This window comes from Trichosurus vulpecula, chromosome 8, assembly GCF_011100635.1.
Source record: "Trichosurus vulpecula isolate mTriVul1 chromosome 8, mTriVul1.pri, whole genome shotgun sequence".
NCBI classification, from domain to species: domain Eukaryota; kingdom Metazoa; phylum Chordata; class Mammalia; order Diprotodontia; family Phalangeridae; genus Trichosurus; species Trichosurus vulpecula.
This window is the reverse complement of record NC_050580.1, coordinates 48535661-48559713: the sequence shown is the minus strand read 5'-3', so window position 1 is coordinate 48559713 and position 24053 is coordinate 48535661. Positions and strand designations below refer to the sequence as shown.

Here is a 24053-nt window from a genome sequence, read left to right as displayed (position 1 = left end):
CTAATATCGACACATAATCTTGATTTCCATTCTATTTGGGACTGTGTTTTTTTTTTCTTTTCAAAATTCTGTTTTATTTCCAGTTCCAAATTCTCTCCCTCTTACCCTCTCCACCCATTAAGAAAGCAGGAAAAATGGAACCCATTACAAATATGTATAGTAAAACAAAACAATTTCCCTCATTAGCCAAGTCACACATACATATATATGTGTGTGTATATATATATATACACACACATATATATATGTGCATATGTCTATATGTGTGTGTATGTACACGCTTTAATCAGCACACTGAGTCCATTACCTCTCTATCTGGAGGTAGATAGCACGTTTCATCACGAGTCCTCTGCAACTGTGGTTGAGTCCACTGTATTTCAAAGTTGTTTGTTTTTACAATATTACTGTTGTTGTCTTGGTTCTGTGCTCACTTTATTTTGCATCAGTTTATACAAATCTTTCCATGCTTTTCTAAAACCATCCTCCTCATCATTTCTTACAGCACAACAGCATTCTATCACATACATATACTATTACTTGTTCAGACAACCCCCAATTGATGGGGTGCCTTCCCTCATTTTCCAATTCTGTGTTACCAGAAAAACAGCTGCTAGAAATATTTTTGTACATATGGGTCTGTTTTCTCTTTCTTTGGTTGCTTTGAGAGTATAGACCTGGTAGCAGTATTGCTGGATCAAAGGGTTGTTCAGTTTAAGAGCTTTTGGGGAACAGATCCAAATTGATTTCCAGAATAGTTGGACTAGTTCACATTTCCACCAACACTGGTTTAATGGAACTGCTTTCCCACAGCTGCACCAGTATTTGTCATTTTCCTTTTTTTTAAGTCACCTTTGCCACTGTGATGGGTGTGAGGTGATCCCTCCACTGTTTTAATTTGCAGCTAAATTTCTCTAATTATTAGGAATTAAAACTTTTTTCACATAGTTATTGGTACCTTGGATTTCTTCTTCTGAAAACTTACCTATTCCTATTCTTTGATCATTTATCAATTGTTGCTGTTGGAACTTGTTTTGGTATACGGTGTGAAATGACAGACAAATCTGTACCTAGTTTCTGCCAGATAGCTTTCCAGTATAGCTTATCCCCATTATGGATAATGTTGGCTTTTGGTTTTAGCTTGATAATAACGGCCATAAAAAGCCCCACTTATTCCTATGTTTTCTTTGGGCTTTTATTTTTTTAATCAGAAATGGGTGTGTCTCGTCAAAAGCTTTTCCTTATTTTTTGTCAGTGAATTCTTGCCCCACTAGCTGGGATCTTTGTGTTTATTGAAACACTAGGCTACAGTAATTATTTGCTTCTGTATTGATAAAAATTACTTTTAATGCTATATCATTTGATTATTAATATTAATTTGTAACATTCCTTTCTCTGTTTCAAATCCCCACTTTTTAGTTTCACTTACATAAAAACAAACAAACAAACAAAACCACCACTTGTAGGAACTGGCTGAGGGATCTGATCACATTCCAGTCCCTCCCAAGGTCTGGTTTGGGCCTCTCCGTTTATCTCATAAAAAGAAGCCAGACTTAACTATCTATACTATTACAGGTCATCCTTGCTCCTGACTTTTCCAATTTAAAGTTTGGGGTGACCTGGCTCACAAAACAGTAACTTAACCAGGTAGATCTCTGATTGAGCAGTTTTCCTTGACCAGATTTCTAGAGGCAACCTGAATCTCATGACTATGCCCCATTCTCAGCTTTTACTCCTTCCCCTCACAGGAGGAACTGAGAACTCTTAGTCCACCTCCTCATTCACTGTCCAGTAATCAGGGTTGCCTTTTGCTTGTCAGGAAGACAGATAGGGGATTTAAACTGAGTTGGCACACTTCCTTGGGGTCTTTGGTCACAGAGAGACTACTGGCCTCAATTTATTATTTGCTGGTCTAATTAATAAATTGATTTTTCATACCCTGAATGCTGTCTCTTAGAATTTTATATGCCACAGTTGTATATCTAATCTGCTCCACCTACCAACCTCTATTTCTCAAATGGTATAAAATTGCTTTAACGGTTGTGGATTTGTAATATACTTTTAGATCAAGTATTGCAAGGCCCCCTTCCTTTCCACATTTTTTCCCCTTGATATTCTTGACCTTTTATTCCTTCATATAAATTAATTTTTTTCTAGCACTCTAAAGTAATCATTTTGTAGTTTGATTGTTATGGCACTGAATAAGCAAATTAATTTAGGTATTACTGGCATTTTTATTACATAGACTTGGCCAGCCTCTGAGTAGTTCATATTTTTTCAATTATTTAGATGTCTTTATTTGTTTAAAATGTATTTTGTAATTTGTATAAGTAGCTCTTATGTGTGTCTTGGCAGATAAGGTTACCAAGTATTTTTTTTTTAGTTACTTGAAATGGAATTTATTTCTATATCTTCCTTCTGGATCTTGTTGGTGATATACAGAAATACTGATGATTTGTGTGTATTTTTTAATATCCTGAAATTTTGCTGAGGTTAACAGTTTCAATTTTTTTTAGTTAATTTTATAGGGTTCTCTAAGTAAACCATCATACAGTATGCAAAAGTGATAATTTTGTTTCTACTATGCCTATACATTTTCCTTCCATTTCTTTTTCATGCTTTATTGCTACAGTTTGTATTTCTAGCACTAACTTGAATAGTAACGGCTATGATGGACATCCTTGTTTTACTCTTAATCTTATTGGAAAGGCCTCTATAGATTACCCCCATTACAGATAATGCTGGCTCTTGGTTTTAGATAGATAATAAAGAACATTTTAAAGAAAGCTCCATTTATTCCTATGTTTTCTAGTATTGCTAGTTTTTTTTTTAAAGAGATGGATGTCTTGTCAAAAGCTTTTCATGCATCTATTGATATAATGGTATCATTTTTGTTATGGTCAACTATATTTATAATTTTCCTACTATTTGAGCCAGTCTTGCAATCCTGGTATAAATCCAGCCTGATCATAACATATAATGTTTGCAATATTTTCCCTTTGCTATAATCTTCTTGCTTTTTTTATTTAAAACGTACTGTTTTTCTAAGGTTGTGTCTCTTATTAATTTTTTTAGAAGGATTTCATTAGCAGCAAAGGGTACCGCAAGCTCTAGTCCAATTTCCATCTAAAAGGTACAAGATCCTGATGAGCAACTCTGATAGCCTGAACCAGGCACGTTCTCAATTTGTTAGTGAGAAAGCTAGATGTATATGGTGAAAAAGACCAGCCAACTACAAAGCTGTAAAACAATTCTGAACAATTTGAAAAGGCCAGGAAAACGAGACCATTTTGAAAAGGCTTGACAAATTCTGTCCAGTAAATACGTTAAAGTCAATTTGTGCCACTGCATTTAAAGGAGAAAAGAACAAAACAAGCAAACTAAATTAGGGATTGCTTAAAGAAGGAAAACAGAAGTTTCCAGGGCATTTCCTGGGCTTGGCATTCAGCTTAAAATCCTAGACCAGGCCCTGAAGAGCCAACAAAGAACACGTGCCATGGGAGCCCTTCTTGTCAATGCCCCCTGCTTTCTCCTGGATGGATGCCAAATTCCCTCCTGTGGCACTGCCCCCCCCCCCCCGCCCCAGTCCACCTCCACTACATCAGGAAGGGACTCAGAGACTCCATTATACTCTGACCTTCAGGTCCATCTCTCCCTTTCCGATGGTAAGCACTTAAAGACCTGTTTGCTCGTTCATTCATTCATTGGCTCATCTTCTACGTGTACAACTCCACTTCCATGAGAATGGAGTCAATGAAAGTATGAAATCCACAATCATTTATTAAGCACCTGCTACATTCATAGCACTGCACTAGACAATGGCGAATAAAAGATAAAAAATGAGAGTAGGGAGATGAGACATACACAAATAATTATAATTTCAATTAGAAAATAAATTAAGTGCAAAAGCATGATAGCGGCATTTGATTTTGAAGGAGGAGAAAGATGCCCATACATGGTGATAGATTTCAAGCATGGTAGCCAAGGCATAGAGGCAAGAGGGCTGAGGAACACTGAAGCAGATAGTGCAGTTTGGTTGGCACACAAAATGCTGAAAAGGAATATAGGAATCAATAAGGCTGGAAAGTCAGGTTGGAGCCAGCTTACTGAGGCCTTTGAATATAGAGTTAAGAAGTCTGTATTTTATTTGGTAGCCAATGAGAAGCCACCTAGGGTTTCTGAGCAGGAAGAATGATGTGATTAGACTTGGGGATTAGGAAAGTTACTTTGGCAAGGGTGAAAAAGCTCAGATGACACTTGATTTCATCTAGGATGCTTTTGTCCTCAAGAGAAAAGAGGCTAGAGGTAGTAGCCTCAGTTCGGACTAGAAGTAATAAGGATCTGAACTACAGTAGTGGCAGCGGGAACCGAAAAGAGAGGAAAGATATATTTTGGAGGGACAATAAGTAAAATAAAGCAATTGATCGAATATTGGGGTGAGGAAGAAGGAAGGCTCAAGAATGAATGGTGTAGAGGCCCAGGTCTCCAGTCTGGGGAGGTGGCTGCTGGCTCAGGCTGATCAGTGGCAGGTCAGTGGCAGGAATGCGGTGAAATTGCCTGGTTGGATGGATGGAGTATAAAGGTAAAACACAGTCTGGTAACTGGCCTCTACCAGGAAAGAGTGGGATAATTTGCATATACTCAGGCACTAATCAACTGAACTGGGCCCTCAGGCTCTACCATGGACAAAATGGATAATCCCAGGAACCAGGGCCAAGATTTTGGCTGACCTGGTACAGAGGTCTAGATCTCAAGTGCTGTGTGGAAAGTGGTGGTCCAGGTGCAAACGGCTCTCAGATCTATTTATCCAGGCCTAGTCTCTCTCCTGAGTTCTAGTCCTACATCTCCACCTGCCTACTGGACTTTACAACATAGCCATCTCAAATGCAATTATGTCCAAAACAGAACTCGTTACCTTTCTTCCCAAACCCATTCCTCTTCTAAGCTCCTCTATTACTTTTGAGGGCACCATCATCTTTGACTCCTCTCTGTCTGTCTATTTCTCTCTTTCTCTCTCTGTCTCTGTGTCTCTCGCTCTCTCACTCCCCCAGCATATCCAAACAGTTGTCAAATCTCGTAATTTCTTCCACTCTAGCATTTCTGAAATATGCCTTGCTTCTCTCCACTCCCCTCCCTTAGCTGAGGTCCTCATCCTCTCTCCTCTGGAAAACTATGCTAGCTCTCTGATTGGTCCTCCTGCCTCAGGTCTCTCCCCACTCTAATCTGTTCTCCACACAGCTACTAATGTGGTTTTCCCAAAGCACAGGTCTGATCACATCACACCCCTGCTGCCCATATTCCAGTGGTCAACTATGATGACCTCTGTTTGGCATTTAAAACTCTTCGCGACTTGGCTTTTTCCTTACCTTTCTTTTTTTCTTATCTTTCTAATTTTATTACATTTTATTCCCCTCAATGAACTCTATAATCCTACAATATTGGCCTATCTTAGGTCTCTGGGCATTTGCCCTTGCCATTCTGCAAGTCTGGGTGCTCTCCTTCCTAACTTTGGATTCTTAAAATCTGTCTGCTTTAAGACTCCTTGAGGACAGGGACCCTTTTTTTTGCATCTTCACTGAGTCCTCACTCCTTAATAAGTGTTAGTTTATTACTGATTTGGAAGTCGAAGGTTTTAGCTGGACACTAAGAATAATGACCCTGAGAAATGATTTGCAATTAGCAAAGAAAAACTAAATTGCAATGTAACTACCTACCAGGGTGGGTGACAGAAAAGTTTTCAAAAAGGCCTGGGCATTCTTATGTATCAAAAAAAAACCCAACCTACAGTAAAATAATGAAAAAAACCCACATGATTATTCTTTGGGAATTATTAACCATAAAAAACAAACATCTGGAGCTGTGTATTGAAGAAGCAAGTAGGGGTGTCCCTTAGGCTTATGTCCAATTAAAGATCTGAAACAAAAGGCAGTAACTAGAAACTGTTGTTCTGAGAAATACATATTTTTATTTTACTATGTTAATAGTAAATAATACTCTTTTCATTTTATAATTATCTTCATACAACTGACAACTTGCCAACTTTTAAAAATAGAAAGTTTTAATCCACTAAGGAACAAAATGATATGTAAAACCAAGGAAATAATCAGGACAGAATCAGAGAATCATAGAACTTGAAAGTCTGAAGAGACCCTCCATGGCTGTCTTGTGCAATCCATTTACATGCGCAAAAGAAATCATTACTATCTCACACTCCACCAATGGCTGTCTAGCTTCTGTCTGAAGATGCCCGAGGAAAGGGCCATCACGGCCTCTTAAGGTAGCCCGTTCTGCTTGGGGAGAGGTTTAATTGTCAGGAAGTTTCACCTTGCATCGAGCTGAAATGGGCCTCTCTGTAACTTCCTCATAGTGCTCTTGGTTCTGCCCTTTGAAGCCAAACAGAACAAGTCTGATTCTTCCCCTAAGCGATGGCACCTTCCTATGCTTGAAGACAGCTCTCCTGTTTCCTTCAGGTTTCTTTTCTCCCAGGTATACACTCTCAGTTCCTACAACCAATCTTCCCCAGGGGACCAATGCCCCTCACCCTGTTTGCCCTTCTCCAGACACTCTAGATCAGCAGTGTCCTGATGAGAACATGATGCTTCAGAGGAGGCCTGACAAAAGCAAAGGCCAGTGAGACTATGCCCTCCCTACTCCTACAAGAGGACACCAGCTGTTGTGGCTGCCATATCATGCTGGTGATTCGTAGTGAGCTTGCAGGTCACTGAAACCCCCAGATTTTCTTCAACAACTGCTATCTAACCAGGCCTCCCTGATATTCTATTGGTAAAGTTGTTTTTTTGCACTCAGGAGCAAGACTTTATATTTATCCCTATTGAATTTAATCTTAATAGATTTACTCTATTGCTCTAGTTGGTTAAAATAATTTGGATCTTGATTATCCTCAATGATATCCCTCCAACCTTTGTGTTATCCGCAAATTTTATGACAATATTATCTATACTGTTATCCAAGTCACTGATAAATGGCAGAGATCCCTTGTATATTTCAATGGAGACTTCCTGCCAGGAAGGACCATTAATAACTATTTTCTAAGTCCAGAATTTAACCAGGTACGAATCTGACTGCATTATCACCTAATCTTTATCTTTCCACCTTTCCAAAAGATAGTATGAAGTAGGGCAGCTAGGTGGCACTGCAGATACAGTGTTGGGCCTGGAGTCAGGAAGACCTCAGTTTAAATCTGGCCTCAGACACTTACTACCTGTGTGACCCTGGGCAAGTCACTTCACCCTGTTTGCCTCAGTTTTCTCATCTGCAAAATGAGCTAGAGAAGGAAGTAGCAAATTGCTCCAGTATTTCTGCCAAGAAAACCCAAAATGGGGCCACAAAGAGTTAGACACAACAAACAAAGCAACAATATGAGATGTTTTATCAAAAGCTATGCAAAGATCTAGGAAAATTATATCCATAGCATTTCTCTAATCTGTTGGTTTAGTAATCTTGTCAAAAAAGGAAATGAGTGTAGTCTAGCATGACCTGAAGGAACCATGGTGCTATCCAAATTATAGATGTATGAATAATCAAGCCTACTGGTCTATGATTTGCAGACTCTGTTCTCTTCCCGTTTTGAAAACTAGAATAATATTTGCCCTTGTCAAACTAAAAGAATAAATTTAGAATTCTTAATCCCTAGAAATAAAATTTTTATTTTTAAAATGTTAATTATTTATTCTGACTTCTGTCTTTCACTGAATCTCACTTAGACCTAGACATCCAAAGGTGTTCATTTGTCTTACCGTTTATGTATCTTATACAACTCTTCAAGATGATTTTCTTACTCTAATTTTTTAGCCAAGTCTTTAATCCTACCTTATGTTTATTTACCGCCTTTCTCTGAGAAGGTCATGTCTAACACCTAATTAATTTTTAATATCTCTGAAAAGTGAGTAGGGAGAAACAACAGATAAAATGAAAGATAAAATGAGATCTGCAAATGTCATCTTCTCTTTCGTTAAAACCTCTAACTTGCCCAAAATGTTGGGATGGGGGGGAGAGGATGAAGGAAACACTACAAAGTTATCTCAATGTCTTGAGTGTCCTCATGTCAAAATCACATCTCCTAACAAATGACTTGTATGCACTGGGTAGTGTTGTATAATATAATTTGTCTTATTTGGCCTGAAAATTCAGGAAGACAGATTTATACTTTTTTCTTAGCGATCACTGGTAACTTTGGAGAGAACAGTTTTAGTTGAATGATGAGGGTGTAAAAGAGTGAGAAGAAAAGAAACAGGAGCACCAACTATGTAAGGTTTCCTCAAGTTTAATCACAAAAGGAAGGAAAGATACGAGATGGCAGCTAGTGGGGATATATGGTTAGAGCAAGTGAAGACTTTTTAAGAATGGGTGAGACCATGGCCTTTCTGTAGACAGCAGGATCAATCAGTAGACAGAGAGAGACTAAAAATTAGAGATACAATGGGGATGACAGAGAGGCAAGCTGCTGGATGGAATGGGACCAATTGTACATATAGAGGGGTTTGCTATGGCAAGGAGATGGGCTACCTTTTCACACTAGATGGGATGAAAGCACATATGGTGGAAGCCATCTCAGAGATGAGATCAAACAGATGAAAGGAAAGCTCTAAGCAACGGCCTCCATATTTTTTTTGAGCAAGATAAGGTCCTCAACTGTGGAAGTGCGGGGAGGGGTTGCCTAGGGAAGCTTGAGGAGTGATTAAAGGGTTTCCTGGTTATTTTATTGGGTTAGATACTGTACAGCTAGACTGAAGAGGTAAGAGAGGAGAAAAAAGAAGAAATTCTGGGCCACCTCTTACTTTAAAAACTAGTCTTCAATGGGAAAAACATAAAAAATAAAAAACCCCCTCTAAATTATTATGGTATTTTGATAACAGCTCTAAGGTCAACCAAATTATTTTTCAATTTCTTTCTTTTCACAAAGATTTATTGAGAGAAGAAAGAATGTAATGACTTTTTCTCTTAATGGCTTTATTTAAGAGACCATGACCATTCTAATCATCCTGTCAAGGAAAGCACTGTTCAATTCTAAACAGACAAATAAGTTACTGTTAATTAAATGTTTAAAGCTTATTATTGGTTATATATTAGTTATAAGTCAAATTTGTAATAGATAAAATTTACTTTTATGTGCTTATATACTGGGCCTCCTTGAATAATTAATGGGTACAAGCATATTTATGGCTATATTACAGGACCTGGAAAATACTTTCATTATTGTAAATTATCAGAGGTTTATGGTTGTTGTAGCTTTTATTTTTATGTCACAGTACTAGTCATGTTTATGATTTATTTGATGACAAGGTCCTGGTCAGCAATCCAATTTACAGTTTTGAAATAATTCCTCAGGGAAAATATAATCTGTTTTACTACAATGATTCACTGTGAGATGGTGTATTTCAGCAAAAAGTGGGGATTGTTTATAAATTATACTCTCAGTCATTTAAACTGCATGTAGAAATTTGGATAATTTGGATAATAAAATCTAATAATTTCTCATTTTGGAACATGATTTCTCTCTGGATTAGTGAAGTCTGGAAAGTGTGTGCATAGCTTGCCCCTCTTCCCCCAAAATATAGATGTCCTTGTACATTTAACTTGGGTCCTGAAACATGCAAAAGATGGTTTCATACAATCTTAGAGGCCTGAGAGTCTTCTGGCTCATTTTACAGATGAGGAAACTGAGGCACAGAAAGGTTAAGTGACTGGTCAGGGTCACAGAGCAAGTAAATGTCCAAGGCAGCATTTAAGCCGAGGTCTCCCTGACCCTAAGTTCAGTGCTCCAGCCACTATTTCTCATGGCTTTATTATCTGAATCCAAAATTAAATGAGGAAGGGGGATTCAGAAACATGATGAATGGTACAGAAATAATAAACAGTTCTGCCCTAGGCAGGAGCTTGAGAAGATCATCCACAGAAGAAAATTCTAGAGTTGGATATAACTTCATCCTTAAGAATGTTCCCACTAAGGAAAGGCAGAAGGGTCTGGGTAATGCTTGCTCTTTTAAGAAACCCTGTAAAATGGGACATGATGAAATGTTTAGCCTTGGTTACAGTGTTTATGAAAAGGTCAAGGTTAAGTAAAACTTTCCTTGTTTTTGCAAGTTCAAGAAGCAAGATTCCACGGTGGTTATTTTGGGAGAAGTCACACCTAAGAACTAATAGAAAGACAAACAGCCCTCAGCGCTGCCTGGCTGCCATGGAAAATCCTCGTATACCAACTGCCTATCCATTTATCCAATGCCTATCATTTATCTTGCTCATTGACTTTTTCCCTCATACCTTGGGAGACGAATGCTTTTACAAAGACTCATTTTACCAGCTTTGGAAAAAAAAGAAGATAAGACCATTTTAAGAGACTTTAACAAATTATTCATAGTTTTTCTTTTTTGGCCAGAATGTTGATAAGCTAGTTTACCTGTGCTAAGGAACTGTAGAATTTTGAAGTAATCGTTAAGCTCTTCCCTTCCATCATATACTGAGATCACATTGAAGGATTTAACTGCCTTTTTCAGGGGTACCTACATTTATGAATGCTGATGTTTAGATAGGCATAAGAGGTCCCTACCCCATCAAATACAAATAATTCCACTGCCAAGCAGAACCTGATGGCTTCCCTTACATACAATTCATGCAAATTAAAATCAGCTGCTCAGTTTCAAAGATTTAGGTCAGAAATCGAACTGCAAAGCAACATCTCATACACAAACTGGAAGCTGAGGCTAGACTTCAATTAATCATGCCAAGATGCTCATAAAACTGTGGGTGAGGAAGGGGAAGATGAGTATCTGCATAAAGGGGCGTGTCTATCTGTTGGGACAGGGCTCTGTGCACCTGCGTAAGAGCCACGGTAGTAGATTATATGAACAACCCTGAGGGCTGTGATGCTCAAACAGTGCCTTCTATCTCAGGAGGCAAGAACAACTAGAAAATCTGAATTCTCTGCTCCTGTCAATGACGTTCATGTTCTTTTTCTTCATTTTCTACATCTAAACAGTCCTATGGAGTATTTTCACTTGTTTCTGGATCTTCCAAGAAAGGAAAAACAAAAGGAGCTCTGAGCCAAGGGAGTTGAAGCTGATACAGGAATTACTTTAGCAGCAAACCATGAAAGCAGGATGTTCCAAGAAGAATTCCCTAAGGTAAAGTATCCATGGTAGGAGCTGAGAGACACAGAGAGCACTTTTTCTAGCTTAATATTTCATAGTCATGTTTTACCTCTGCAAAAGGTAAGACTCCAAGGCAGGATTCAGGGTGAGTAATACAAGAGAATTGTAATAAAATTTTAGGCAACTAGGGCTCTATTAATCTGTAACTAGTCATGATAAGGGGGCAGGAAGGTTAAAGAAATGTATGTAAGGACGGGAGAAGGAGTTAGGTAACCTGGGTTTTAATCACAGTTATGCCACCATCAATCAGTAAGTCAATCAAGTATTCGTCAAAGGCCTGCTCTGTACCACTCACTGTGCGGGGATACAACTACAAAGAGTGAAATGATCCCTCTGCAAAACGAATTCATTTCCTAATGGGGAGATTAAAACACGTAAACACATATACAGCACAAGTGTGATGTGAACACACATGCGCGCGCACACACACACACACACACACACACACACACTAGTTGGGGACGGAGGTACTAGCAGGTGGAGGATCAGAACAATGCCAAAGCTGATACCTGGGCTTCAACTTAAAGACTGACAGGTACTATCTTAGGTAGAACCAGGGAGGGAGGGCACCCCAGGCATGGGGGACAGCTAGGGAAGAGAGATGCCAGATGAAATGTTCTGAATGAAGAACAGTAAGGTCCATTTGGCAGGATCACAGTACAGGCAGCAGAGCAATGTCTGCGGTGAGAATGATTAGTTGGACACCAAGTTTATATTTTGCTGTAGAAGCAATAGAAAGTTATTGGAGGTGGTTGGGCAGGGCATAGGCATCAAACACATGGCTTACATTGTATTCTTGAGTGGGACCTGAACCAGATTAAAATATAACTGGGAAATATTTAAGCAAACAAATAAAATGCAATAAAACATGGATAATATTACATTTTAAAATTAAGTCAATATGCAGCCTGCAGGAATCCTTCTACATACAGATCAGAAGCCCCCATTTCCATTTGAGTTTGACACCACTAGAGTAGGGGATACACACTACTATGTTTAAGAAACATTATTTTAGCAGTAATGTGTAGGGTGGACTTAGAGTGGGGAGAGATCTGAGGTGGGGAGACCACCTAGGAGACTGCTGTAATAATTTAGATGAGAGGGTATGAATTAAGATAGGAGCTGTGTGAGTGAGAAAAGGGATCAGATTAGAGATGTTGGATATATGGGATGAGGGAGAGTGAAGAGCAAAGGGAACATCCTGAAGCAACACCAGGGAGGAAGGAGCATCTCACTCCCCCTCAGGACCACTGTGATGGGAGAGGTGAGAAAGAAGACACTGCCAATCTTGGAAAGGATACCTGGGGATGCAGGTGTCAGTGAGGACTGACACATGGGAAAGAGGTTCAGAATGAAGTCGGGGCAGGGGGCACTGGAATATGGAGATGAGAACATGAGGAGGGGGAGAGAGGACACATTTCTACCAAACGGTCACTGATTTTGAGGGATAGAGGCAGAATAAGAAGAAGCCAGAGGAGAAAGAGTGGGTACACTTGGGAATGAAGCTCAGAGTCTCCAAGGGGTGCTGTATTCACTAGTTTTGTGGAACACTAAACTCATCTGACCCATCCATGTTCTTATCTGTGAAATGGCAGGAAACAGGAGCATAGATTATGTGAGCTCTATTCAGACTGCTCAGAATCATGAGTCAATGAAAGGCTTACCCCATAAAATCATCCACTTTACTAACAATAAGTTCAGTTGCTTTAGTAAATGATTTTTTTTATTCCTATAACACTCCTCAGTCACCTCACCAGTCACCATGTAGCCCAGAGCAGAGACCAGGCCCTGGGGGAATTAAATTCTTGTGCTCAGACTGGTGGTCAGCTGCCACTGTTGCCCACTGTAGTGACTTCATCCATGATTCACACACACTTCACTGCCCAACTGCCTCACTAGCCAACATGCTCAAATACCCCCTGACTGCTCACTGCAACACCATTCCCCTGGAACCATAAATTAAAACTCTGTCATCGTTCCTATAAAAGGCTTGCCAATCTATTCCCTGATGGCTCTACTCACCATTCCTTAACTTCCCTCCCTGGCTATACCACCACTCTATCTATATCTAAATCTATATCTACTGATATATCTATATATCTACATATCTGTATCTATCTACCTAGTCATCCATCCATCTAAATTTTTCCATTAGAATGTATGCGCCTTGATTTGTCTCTCTAACACTTTACCACAGAGCTTGGCACAGAACTGGTTGGCTGGTTGTCCTGCATTAATTACTTAATAAATGCTTTTTAAAAAAATCATTCAAAAAGGTAGGAAACTTACGGTTATAAGTATGTGAGATGGACTTAAACCAAAAATTTCATCTGGATTTCAGGCAAAATGTCACAGAGTTTTTGACTACTTGACCAAAGCACTTCCACCTGATGACAGAAGATGCCAACTACAAGATAAGTAGCTCGAGGGAAAATCAGCCTACTAAAACAGAAATTGCCAACCTAACCTCATGAGGAGAGAGCAAATACTATGGCTCCACCCTCCTCCATACACACATACTCTGTTTCTACCTTAAACATCCTAATTCATGCCTCATCATCACATATCTGTTTATGAGAATAACCAAAATGGTTATCCCTCTTCATTCCAATCTATCCAGTATATCACTGCCTAATTAATCTTCCCAAAATAAGACTTTAATCCTATTACGTAGCTGCTCAATAATTTGCAGAGGCTCCCTATTGTTTACATAATGAAGTCTAAGCTCCTTAATCTGCTGAGGTCTTTCATTTTTTTTTTGAGGGTGTGTGTGTGGTAATCGGAGCTAAGTGACTTCCCCAGGGTCACACAGCTAATGAGTGTCTGAGGCCAAATTTGAACTCAGATCCCCCTGCCTCTAGGGCTGAAGTCCTGTGCACTGCACCACCCAGCGGCCCCCAGCAAAGTCTTTCATGACTAACAAACCCAGTGAGGTCACCTTCAGCACTGCCCCCACACCTCAGTCTCTTCTTTTCCTCTACTAGTTTAACCTGTACTCCAAGCACATGGTCAGGTGAATTCTATGTTTACAGATCATTAGTTCAGTGTACACGACATCATCTATCTAAATTTGAGCTTTTTTTGATAATTATAGGTAAGGCCACTTAAAAAAAAACTCCAAGTTTTATAGAGAGCATGTATTTTTATACGTTATTTTTGAGAATACCCCACTATTCCAACTTGAAACTGAACTCTCCCCTTTAACAAAGAAAAACTATGCTATGAACTTCTGATACAGAGACTGTGTCAAAATGTATGCCACATTTTGCCCTAGTATTCCCTCCTTCTCTGTTAAGCAGGTACGGTTCATTCTCTGTTCTCTAGAACCATTATTAGTTTTTCAATAACTGAAGTGTTTAGCCTCCTTTTAGTAATTTTTTCATTTGTACATTGTTATAATCATGGTATATGTTTTTCTTTTGGTTCTGGTTATTTCATTCAGCAATAATTCACATAATTATATAAATTCTCAGGTTTCTCTGAATTTCTCATATTCTTTATTTCTTCCTACATAATAACACTGAATTACATTTATACACCACAGTTTATTCAAATGATTCCTGATTCCTGAACACTCCTTTTATTTCTAGTTCTTTGCTACGACAAAAACACTATGAATATTTTAGTATCTACTGGATCTTCATTTCTGTCTCTGACTTTCTTCAAGTATACACCAAGTAGTGGGCTTACTGGGTCAAACGGCATGAACAGCTTAGGTACTTTTCTTGCACTTCTCCAAACTCATAACTAGAATAACTGGACCAACTCACAGTTCCACTGACAGTATATTAGTATGCTTGTTTTCACAGAGCTCAAAATTTATTATTCCTATTTTTTTCATCTTTGCCAATTTGCAGGTATGACGTAAAATCTCAGGTGTTTTAAGTTTCTTTTATTAGTTGAGAGCTCATTTTCATAGATCATTTATAGTTTGCAATTTTTTGGACAATTATTTGTTCATATATTTTGAGTACTTGGGGAATGGCCCTTGGTCTTATAAACTGTCTTAATTCCTTATGTAAACTGTTTATCAGGGAAGATTTTTCCTGCCTTCATTAACTTTGTTCTTACAAAAGATCTTTAATTTTATGAAATCAAAATAGTCTTGTTTTGTCTTTTATGATTACTTTTGCTCCTTTTTTGGTTAAGAATTCTCTAAGTAGCGCCACTTAAAACATAATAAAGATTGACAATTTGTATTTAGCACTCCATTCCCAAATTTCTTTAAAATTTAGGATTCTGTCTTGATCAGGGTTTTCTTAGTAAGACAAAGATTGTTTGCTGACCTTGTGTTTTTTCTGTATAGAATGCAATACATAAAAACACAAACATAGTTCCAGAAATACAAGCTCATTTTTACTGAAGACCCAAACCAAAGCAAGAATTTTTACTCAAGTAAAAGCTTGAGCTGAATGCTCAAAAATATCCCTCCTATTCTCTTTTCAACTCAAGACTTGCCATCCAAATCCTCAACCTCTTGTAATGTGGCTTGACTCAAAATGCCCTCTTCAATATCACTGACTATCCCTTTACTGTTAAATTCAATGATCTTCTCTCAGTCGCCATCCTTGATGGCTTCTCTGCAGAGTACCAATGACTCTGTCTTTTTGTGACACTGCTGTAATGGTCCTCTTTCCTCTGAAACCTATTCCTTTTTGGTATCCTCTGCAGAGTCATCATCCGTGATCTGACATCCCAATGTGTGGGTATCCCTAAGGGCTTTGCTGTGGGCCCTTTCCACTTCTCAAGGGTCTAATGAGCACCCATCATCTCTATGTTGATGACTTTCAAATCTACATATCCAGCCCTCATCTCTCTCTGCACTTCTAGTACTGCAACTCTGCTTGACATATCCACATTGATTTCAGCACCTGAAACATAATGTACTATTTGTTCCCCTAAATGCATCCCTCTTCCTGACTTCCCCACTTATGTTGAGTAGACCATCATTCATCTAGTTACTAAGGTTTACAACCTACCAATCATCCTTGACTTTTTACTTTCACCCCTACCTCATAGCCAATCAACTGCTAAGTCCTGTGGATTACACCTCCTCAACATCTCTCACAAATACTCCACTTATTCTACTTATATCACTCCCATTCAAATTCAGACCTTTATCACCTCTTCCTGGAACTCTTACAATAGCTTCTTTGGGCAACCTGTCAGTTATCTAGTCAACTGGCATTTACTAAACTCTGAGAGAGGGTCAAGCACTGGGCTACGTGGTAGGTATACTAAGAAAGGCAAAAGGCAGTTGCTGTTCTCAAGAAGCTCACAGTCTAATGGGGGAGACAACAAGAAAATAACTAGGGACAAACAAGATAAATATAGGATAAATTGGAAGTATTCTTAGAGGACAACACTAAATTTGGGGAACACAGGAAAAGATTCCTATAAAATGGGAGACTTTGGTTGAGACTTGAAGTAAGCCAGGAAGCAGAGATGAGACAAGAGACAGTTCCAGACCTGGGAGACAGCCAGTGAAAATGCACAGTTGGGAGGTGGGCTGGGAGTTGACACGGTCAGACCTATGTTTTAGGAAGACTGATCTGACAGCATCAAATGGGGAGACTAAGGCAGGGATACCAACGAGCAGCTTATTGCATTAGCTGAGGCACGAGATGATAAGAGCTGCCCCAAAGTGGTTTCAGTATCAGAGGAAAGAAGGGAGAATATGTGAGAAATGTTGTAAAGCTAAAAACAACAGCATTTGACAATGGCTGGATACGGGTCACGAGAGAGAATGAAGAGTCAAGGACGACACCTAAGCTGGGAGGATGACGGTCCCCTTAATAGTGATAGAAAACACAGGAAGAGAGATCCAATTTGAAATGTCTAACAGGCAGATGGAGATGTGAAACTAGAGTTTACAAGAGAAGTTAGGGCTGGATAAATAAATCTGTGAATTGTCTATATAGAAGGATAATTGAATCAATGGGAGCTGATGAGATTATGAAGCAAAAAGTATAAAGGGAGAAAAGAAGAGGGCACATGAGAGCCTTGGGGGACCCCCAGATTTAGCGGGCATGATATAGATGAAGATCAGCAAAGGAGAGAGAGAACAACTGGTCAAACAATTACAAGGAAAATCAAGAGAACAGTGTCATAAAAACCTAGAGAAGAGGGTCTCAAGGAGAAGGTGGTGATCAACAATGGCACAGGTTGCAGAGAGGCAAGAAGGATGAGGATTGAGAAAAGGTCATCAGATCTGGCCATTCAAAATTCATCAGTGCCCTGGGTGAAGACGGAAGCAGCCTTTTTTTCACTTTGTGCGTGTGTGTGTGTGTGTGTGTGTGTGTGTGTGTGTGTGTGTTTTCTTTTGCCACATAGCTAATATGGAAATGTGTTTTGCATGACTTCACATGTATAATCAATATCCTATTACTTTGCCTTCTCAAGGGGTAGGGGAGGGAGAGAATTTGAAACTCCAATTTTAAAAAATGAATGTTAAAAATGCTTAAAACGTAATTGAGAAAAGTTTAATGAAATAGAATATATTTTAAAAAATAAACAACAAATATGATGGATAAAGAGAAGCACAACTATAAGAAATGTTGAGCAGGACGATTTCAGAAAAACTTGAAAAAACTTACATGAACTGATGCAAAGTGAAGTGAATGGAACCAGGAGAGCATTGTATACAGTAACAGCAATACTGCAGATGATCAACTGTCAAAGACTTAGCTACTCTGATCAAAATAATGATCCAAAATAATTACAAAGGACTCATGATGAACTGATGGAGTCTGAATGCAAGTTGAAGCATGCTATTTTTCACTTTATTTTTTTCATGGCTTTTTTTTCTTGGGGGGATCATCTTTCACAACATGACTAATATGGAAATATGTTTTGCATGATTACACATGTATAACCTATATCAAATTACTTACTGTCTCAGGGAGGGGGGAGGGAAGAAGAGAATTTAGAACTCAAAAATTTTTAAAATGAATGTTAAAAATTGTTCTTACATGTAATTGGGGAAAAACAAAATATTACTAAAAAAGAGCAGCATAGAAAGAAAAAAAAGTTGATTAGTAACACTGGAGAAAAGTTTCAATTTTATATCTGGTGGTCAGACTGCAAAGAGTTAAAGAGAATGAGAGGAAAGGGAAGTAGAAGCACCTGATGTAAACGGCCTTCTCAAGGGTTTTACTCAAAAAAGGGAAGAAAATCGAAGATGGTGAATTAATCAAGTGAGAATTTTTTAAGCATGGAGAAGATATAGGCATGTTTGTAGTTAGATGGAAAATAGCCAGTAGACAGGGAGTGACTAAAGATTAGAGGAAGAAGGGATGGCAGATGAGGGATTCAGTTGATTACTGTACATGTAAAGGGGTGAGCCCCAGCAAGGGCTCTTCAACAGAAGGGAAGAAGGAGAGAGTGACACAAGGCACATAGGAATGTGCCTTCTGGTGGCTTTGATTTTTTTCAGTGAAAATGAGGCAAGGTTCTCATATAAGAGGGTATTGGGAGGTTTGAGGAAGGGTGACAAACTTGGAAAATACGCTGTGAGGAGTGAGATAATGAATCGATTAGAGAGGGACAAAAGGACTGCCTTGTTGAGATTGTATAACCTAGACTTGGAATGGACCTAGTTAGGGAGATTTTCTTTCTTTCTCCAGCTTCATTTATCAGCTTATAAGTAGGAGCAAAGGCAGTGGATGGCGGGAGTAATCTAAGTCTGGTGAATGGAAAAGCAAGATTTTTGACAGGATGAAAGGGCAAGGGACTTGAGAGAAACACCCAGTGTAGAGCTGAATTGGTCTCCCTTAAATCTCGCCCCGCTCCAGTGCACCTTCCATGCTGTCAAGTTAACATTCCTGAAGTACAGGTTTGACTGTCATTTCTCTGCTTCAGAAATTTCAGTGGCTGCACGTTTCCCCTAGGATCAAACACAAACTCCAAATCTCTGCCATGGGCCCTCTTCTCATTTGCCTTTATATTTTCTAGGAGATTTCATTAGCTCCCCTGGATTCAGTTCTCCTCTCTATGGAGAGGGTCCCCATGTCTGTATAACCAGCCCTAATCTCTCTCCTGAGCCCCAGTTTTGTACTATCAGCTGCCTTTTAGGCATCAAGAACTCAATGTCCCATAGGCACCTTAGATTCAACATGTCCAGAGAACTCATTCTCCCCTCCCCCACCCCATGCCTTTCTTTCCACTTTCCTCTTACTAAGGGCACCACCATCCTCTCTGTCACCCAGGCTCACAACCCCAATGTCATCCTCAAGTCCTCACTCCCCACCCCCAGATCCATCAGCTCACATCTTACCATTTTTCCCTTCCCAACATCTGTCCTCTAGATTCCCCTTCTCTGCACTCATAGCCACCACCTGGTATTGGGTCTCTCTGCTTCAAAGCTCTTTCCCTTCAAGCCCATGCTCCACTCAACAGTCCCAGTGATCTTCCTAAGCTCAGGAATGATCTTGTCCTGCTCCTACTCAAACCCTAGGGGGCTCTGCCACGTCTAGGATCAAATATAAAATCCTCTGCTTGGCATGTTAAGCCCTATTCAACCTGGTCTCCTCCTGTTTTTCCTGTCTTCTTACCCTTTCTTCCCTGCCATGCACTCTACGATCTGCATACACTGGCTTCTGTGCATTTGAACTTGCTGTCCCTCATTCCTGGAATGCTTTTCTTCTAATTCCTGACTTCCTTCAATATTCAGCAAAAATCACACCCTCTGCAGGATTCCTCCCATCTTCTACTCTCAAGCCCTGCTAAGCCTTCTGCTGAGATGACCTTCTAATTACATTGTTTATATACCTTGTACGTGCATACTTATTTTTATGTTGTCTCCTTCATCGGAAAGTTATCTCCATGAGGGCAGGGATCACACATTTTAGCTTTCTTTGTGTCCCCAGGGCTTAATACAAAGCCTTACAGTAAACCCTTAATAACTATATTTACTGATTGTATATATCACTTATCTGTCAACATGATGCACACCACCCTGCAAAACTAAGTCCCTTGAGGGCAGAGACTGTCTCACTTTTCCATCCTCAGCACCTAGCATAAGAGCTGGCACACGGCAGGCTTTTAATAAATATGTGTTGATTGATAAGAGTAAAAAAAATTTAGCATTGTATTAAAACAGAGGGGAGAGGCATATAATAAGGTAGTAAGAGGCAGAACCATTACGAAAACATGTTGATATGGCCACTTTTGAAATAATTCAAAAATCATATATTACACTATATCATTTAAGTGCCAAAATTCACAATAACAAGGCAGGTTCAGAGAAGAAATTGATATTGGCCAGAAAAGTAAGGGAAAGTATTATGAAAGAGCTGGGAACCAAATCCATACAAATGGAGGAGAACAATATGAATTAAAAACTTGATGTTGGAAATAAAACTAATCTGGTTAGAATAGCAGATTCAAGTTGGAGGATAACTAAGCTTTGCAGTTGGAGAAATAGCTTGGAGCCAACTGCAGAGCTCTTGTCTTTCTAAGATTTCCAGGATGTGGATGGAGCTTCAATTTTATCTCTGTGAGGCAGTATGGCCTTGGGAAGAGAGCACAGGAAGATCCAGCTTTGAAAGATGCGTTATCTGTATAACCCAAGGCAAGTTGCTTACTCCCTCTGAGCCTTGGTTTCTTCATCTGCAAAAGGAATACAAGGCAGCACCTACTCTATGAGGCTGTTGTAATGTACAAGTAACAGCAATAACAGCGAGTGTTTATATCGCACCTGCCATGTGCACAGCACTTTAGAAATACCTCATTTGATCCTAGAAGGTAGAAGCTGTTATTATTCCCACTTAACAGCTGAAGAAACTGTGGCAAACAGGTTAAGTGAATTTCCCAGGGTTACACAGTTAGTAAGTGTGTGAGGTCACATCTGAACTCAGGTCTTCCTGACTCCAGGTCCCACACTGTCCACTGAGCCACCAGCTGCTTCTGGAAACTGTGAGCTGTTACAACTACTAACTATAAGGAGCCACTGAAGATTCTGAATCTGGGGTGTAAAGGACACTCGTTCTGGAGACAGAGGAGCTGGGTTTGAAGCCGTCCTCGATGCTTACAATCCATGTGACCTTAGGGAAGTGACTCAATCTCTCTGGGCCTCAAGTCCTCAGCTGCAGAATGAGGGAGTTGGAGGGGACGGCCTCTGAGGTCTTTTCCAGCTCTATACGTATGACCCTATGACTGTTCTTCCTTCACACAGGGCATTAATTTGAGATCAGTCTATTCACATGCAAGAACATAAGTCAACAAAGGGAACAAACCCTTATGGGAGATATAGAAAGAAAAGATCTTTTATCAAAGAGTCAACTAAGGCCCAGCAAGATCAAATAAACATAACCTCCTGTGCCTTGCCCTAGGCTAAAAAAATTCTTAATAATACAATTTGTTTTTCTAACGTAAAAAGAAACTGTACTTAGTGGAATTTGTTAACCTATTGGGAGCACGGCTCTTCTGTGTAAGAAAAGCACCTGAACGGAATTCAATAACTATCACATCCTAAGCTAACCCAATGAGTTTAGGACAGGTCAATACTGAACACTTTAATGTACATTACTTTTTATTGCCACTCAAATGTTTGGGAAGCCTGTGCACTGTCTCCACCTTAGGATGCCAAGAGTTGAGACATCCTTATGTGCCTATGTCAGTAAAAAGAGCCTGGATATTGCAATAGCCCAGATACTTGGGTATGAACACATACATATCCGCAACATCAAAAAGGAGTGAAAAGAACACTTCTGTCACTAAACAGAATATATGAAGAGCCAATGTTTGCACAGTGAAGGTGGTGGAAAGTACTGTGAACAGAAATTCAATTCCTTACCGATTAATCCCCTCCTTGGTGTAGAACACAGAGTAGGTGAGGTTGTCTCCATGAGGATCTGATGCTGGTGTTCGCCAAGTCAGTTTGATGAAGCGAGTAGAGACGAGTGAGGCCACGACATCCCTCGGTGCTGAAGGTAGTGGTCCAGTTGTGGCTGGTGCTAGATGGTCAGTAGTGGCACTGGTCAGTGAAGTGGGAGGTAATGTTGGGATGGCAACATCTTGTCATGTGCAAACATTGGGGAATATGAAGGGCAAACCACGACGGTTTTTAAAAAGAGAACAGAAAAAAAAACAAAAAAAAGAAATAAACAAAACCACGATGGGAAACAAAATAAAATGAATGAACACAAAAAAGGCCATTAAACTGAAGGCTAACATGCAGGCAAAAAGGTAACTACTGAAAACTAATGGGGACTATTGAAGACGTCAGTGCAGAGCAAGCGGACTCTATCTGTACTATGATGGGGGTGGTTGGAGGAAGGGAAAGGGTGACAGCTGGGGACAAGATACCACCTCACAAAAAAGGACACAGGAGTGCCTGACACCATTTCTGTCATTGTTGCAAATAACCATGCAAACTTTCTCAAGCTATAGAAGTAAAAACATGCTTCAATTTTATAATGCCTTCATACCCACATTCTATTTTACTCTGAAACTGTAGGATAAGAGACTTAATTTGAGCTAGTCAACTATAGAAAGCAATCAGTGGATTATATTAATCTAATTAAAGAGCTGTTGTTGGCATATTTGATTCTGATGTACCAGTATAGCTATAACAATGGCATTTTAAATTTTAGTCTAATCTTCCATTTTCCTGTATAAATTAGCATTTGGTCGGTGATGTTCTCACTACCCATAGCAGGCTGTCAATCCCTAACTTGGGCAGAAGGGTTCCATTTTTTTTCTGAAGTATCTCTCATTTGTCTGACTGATCCATGGCATGTGGATATGACAAGTTGCTGAATTAAAAAAATCCACAAAGATGACACTCATAGAGTTCACTGTCTATAGTATTCTAATGTATGTGGGCATGTAGATGTATGAAAAAAGCCTGGAAGGTCCTATTAAAAGAATACAGGGGTTCCCAAAGCCTTAGTAGAAACTATTCAAGCTTAATGATTAAGTCTTATGAAATGTTAATTGTTACTCTGACAAGTGTAGCTTCTGGTAAGTAAAACCTTACGATATATTTAAAAAATTTTGGTCACCATGTTTATATAAACTATTCTCTTGATGATATTTTGGAGATTTGTGCAAATTTTATTCAAGCTGATGTTAATATCATGAGACAATTCTAAACATATCTATGCTGCATGATAGTGGATATAACTCTTGTCACTCATAACTCAACAGATGCATTGCTTTAGCAGGACTAGGTCCTGTGACAATGACCTTGGTTCCTATCACTGGTTTTTTTAAAACAAATTTATCTCCAAGCTTTTTTTATCTAAATCTGTACTGGAATGGGAATCAGTTTTATAGAAATTGATTCTACCTGTGCTAAATGTGAGATTCTGTGTGTGTGATTAAAGAATCACAGAAACGAGCTGGAAGAGACCTTAAAAATCTTCCAATCCAACCAACTCATTTTACACACAAGGAAGCTGACTCAGAAAAGCCACCTGGGAAGTTGGTGTCAGAGACCGTAGCAGAGCCCAGGGCTCTGGCCTCTTAATCTTACTGTTTTCCACCATACTATAGTTCCTCTTATTACTGAGTGTACACTCAGAAAGGCATTTTAATTCACAAAGACTTTTTACCACCATGACAAATCTTCCTTACTGAAAATGAAATTGATCCTTGGTTTCAGTAATTCTGAATGTTATTATTTGGGCAAATAACAACAACAACAACAAAACCCCAACAACCACCACAACATGACACTGTAAACATTTTCAGCACAGTTCAGAGGAGGCTGTGCTCGACTTCTGCATCACAGGTGAGCTCAAAGTGAGAAATGGGCTCATTCCACTGCCTCCAGGTCTGAAGCTGCTCCCTGGCTACAATCTGACAAACCACCTAGCTTCTAGTAAGGACAATGAAGGAAGCTGAATGTGGACAGGAGGGGAGACGAGAGGACGTGTCATCATG

The 24053-nt window shown here is 39.4% G+C and overlaps 1 protein-coding gene across 1 annotated transcript in view; it reads right to left on the bottom strand.

Annotated features, from left to right (window-relative positions):
- NEO1 (neogenin 1) overlaps nucleotides 1-24053 on the bottom strand; it is a 284110-nt gene that overhangs the window by 76197 nt on the left and 183860 nt on the right. The window contains exon 9 of the mRNA XM_036736497.1: nucleotides 21961-22180. Coding sequence (XP_036592392.1) covers nucleotides 21961-22180 — 220 coding nt within the window. The remainder of the gene's footprint in view (nucleotides 1-21960; nucleotides 22181-24053) is intronic.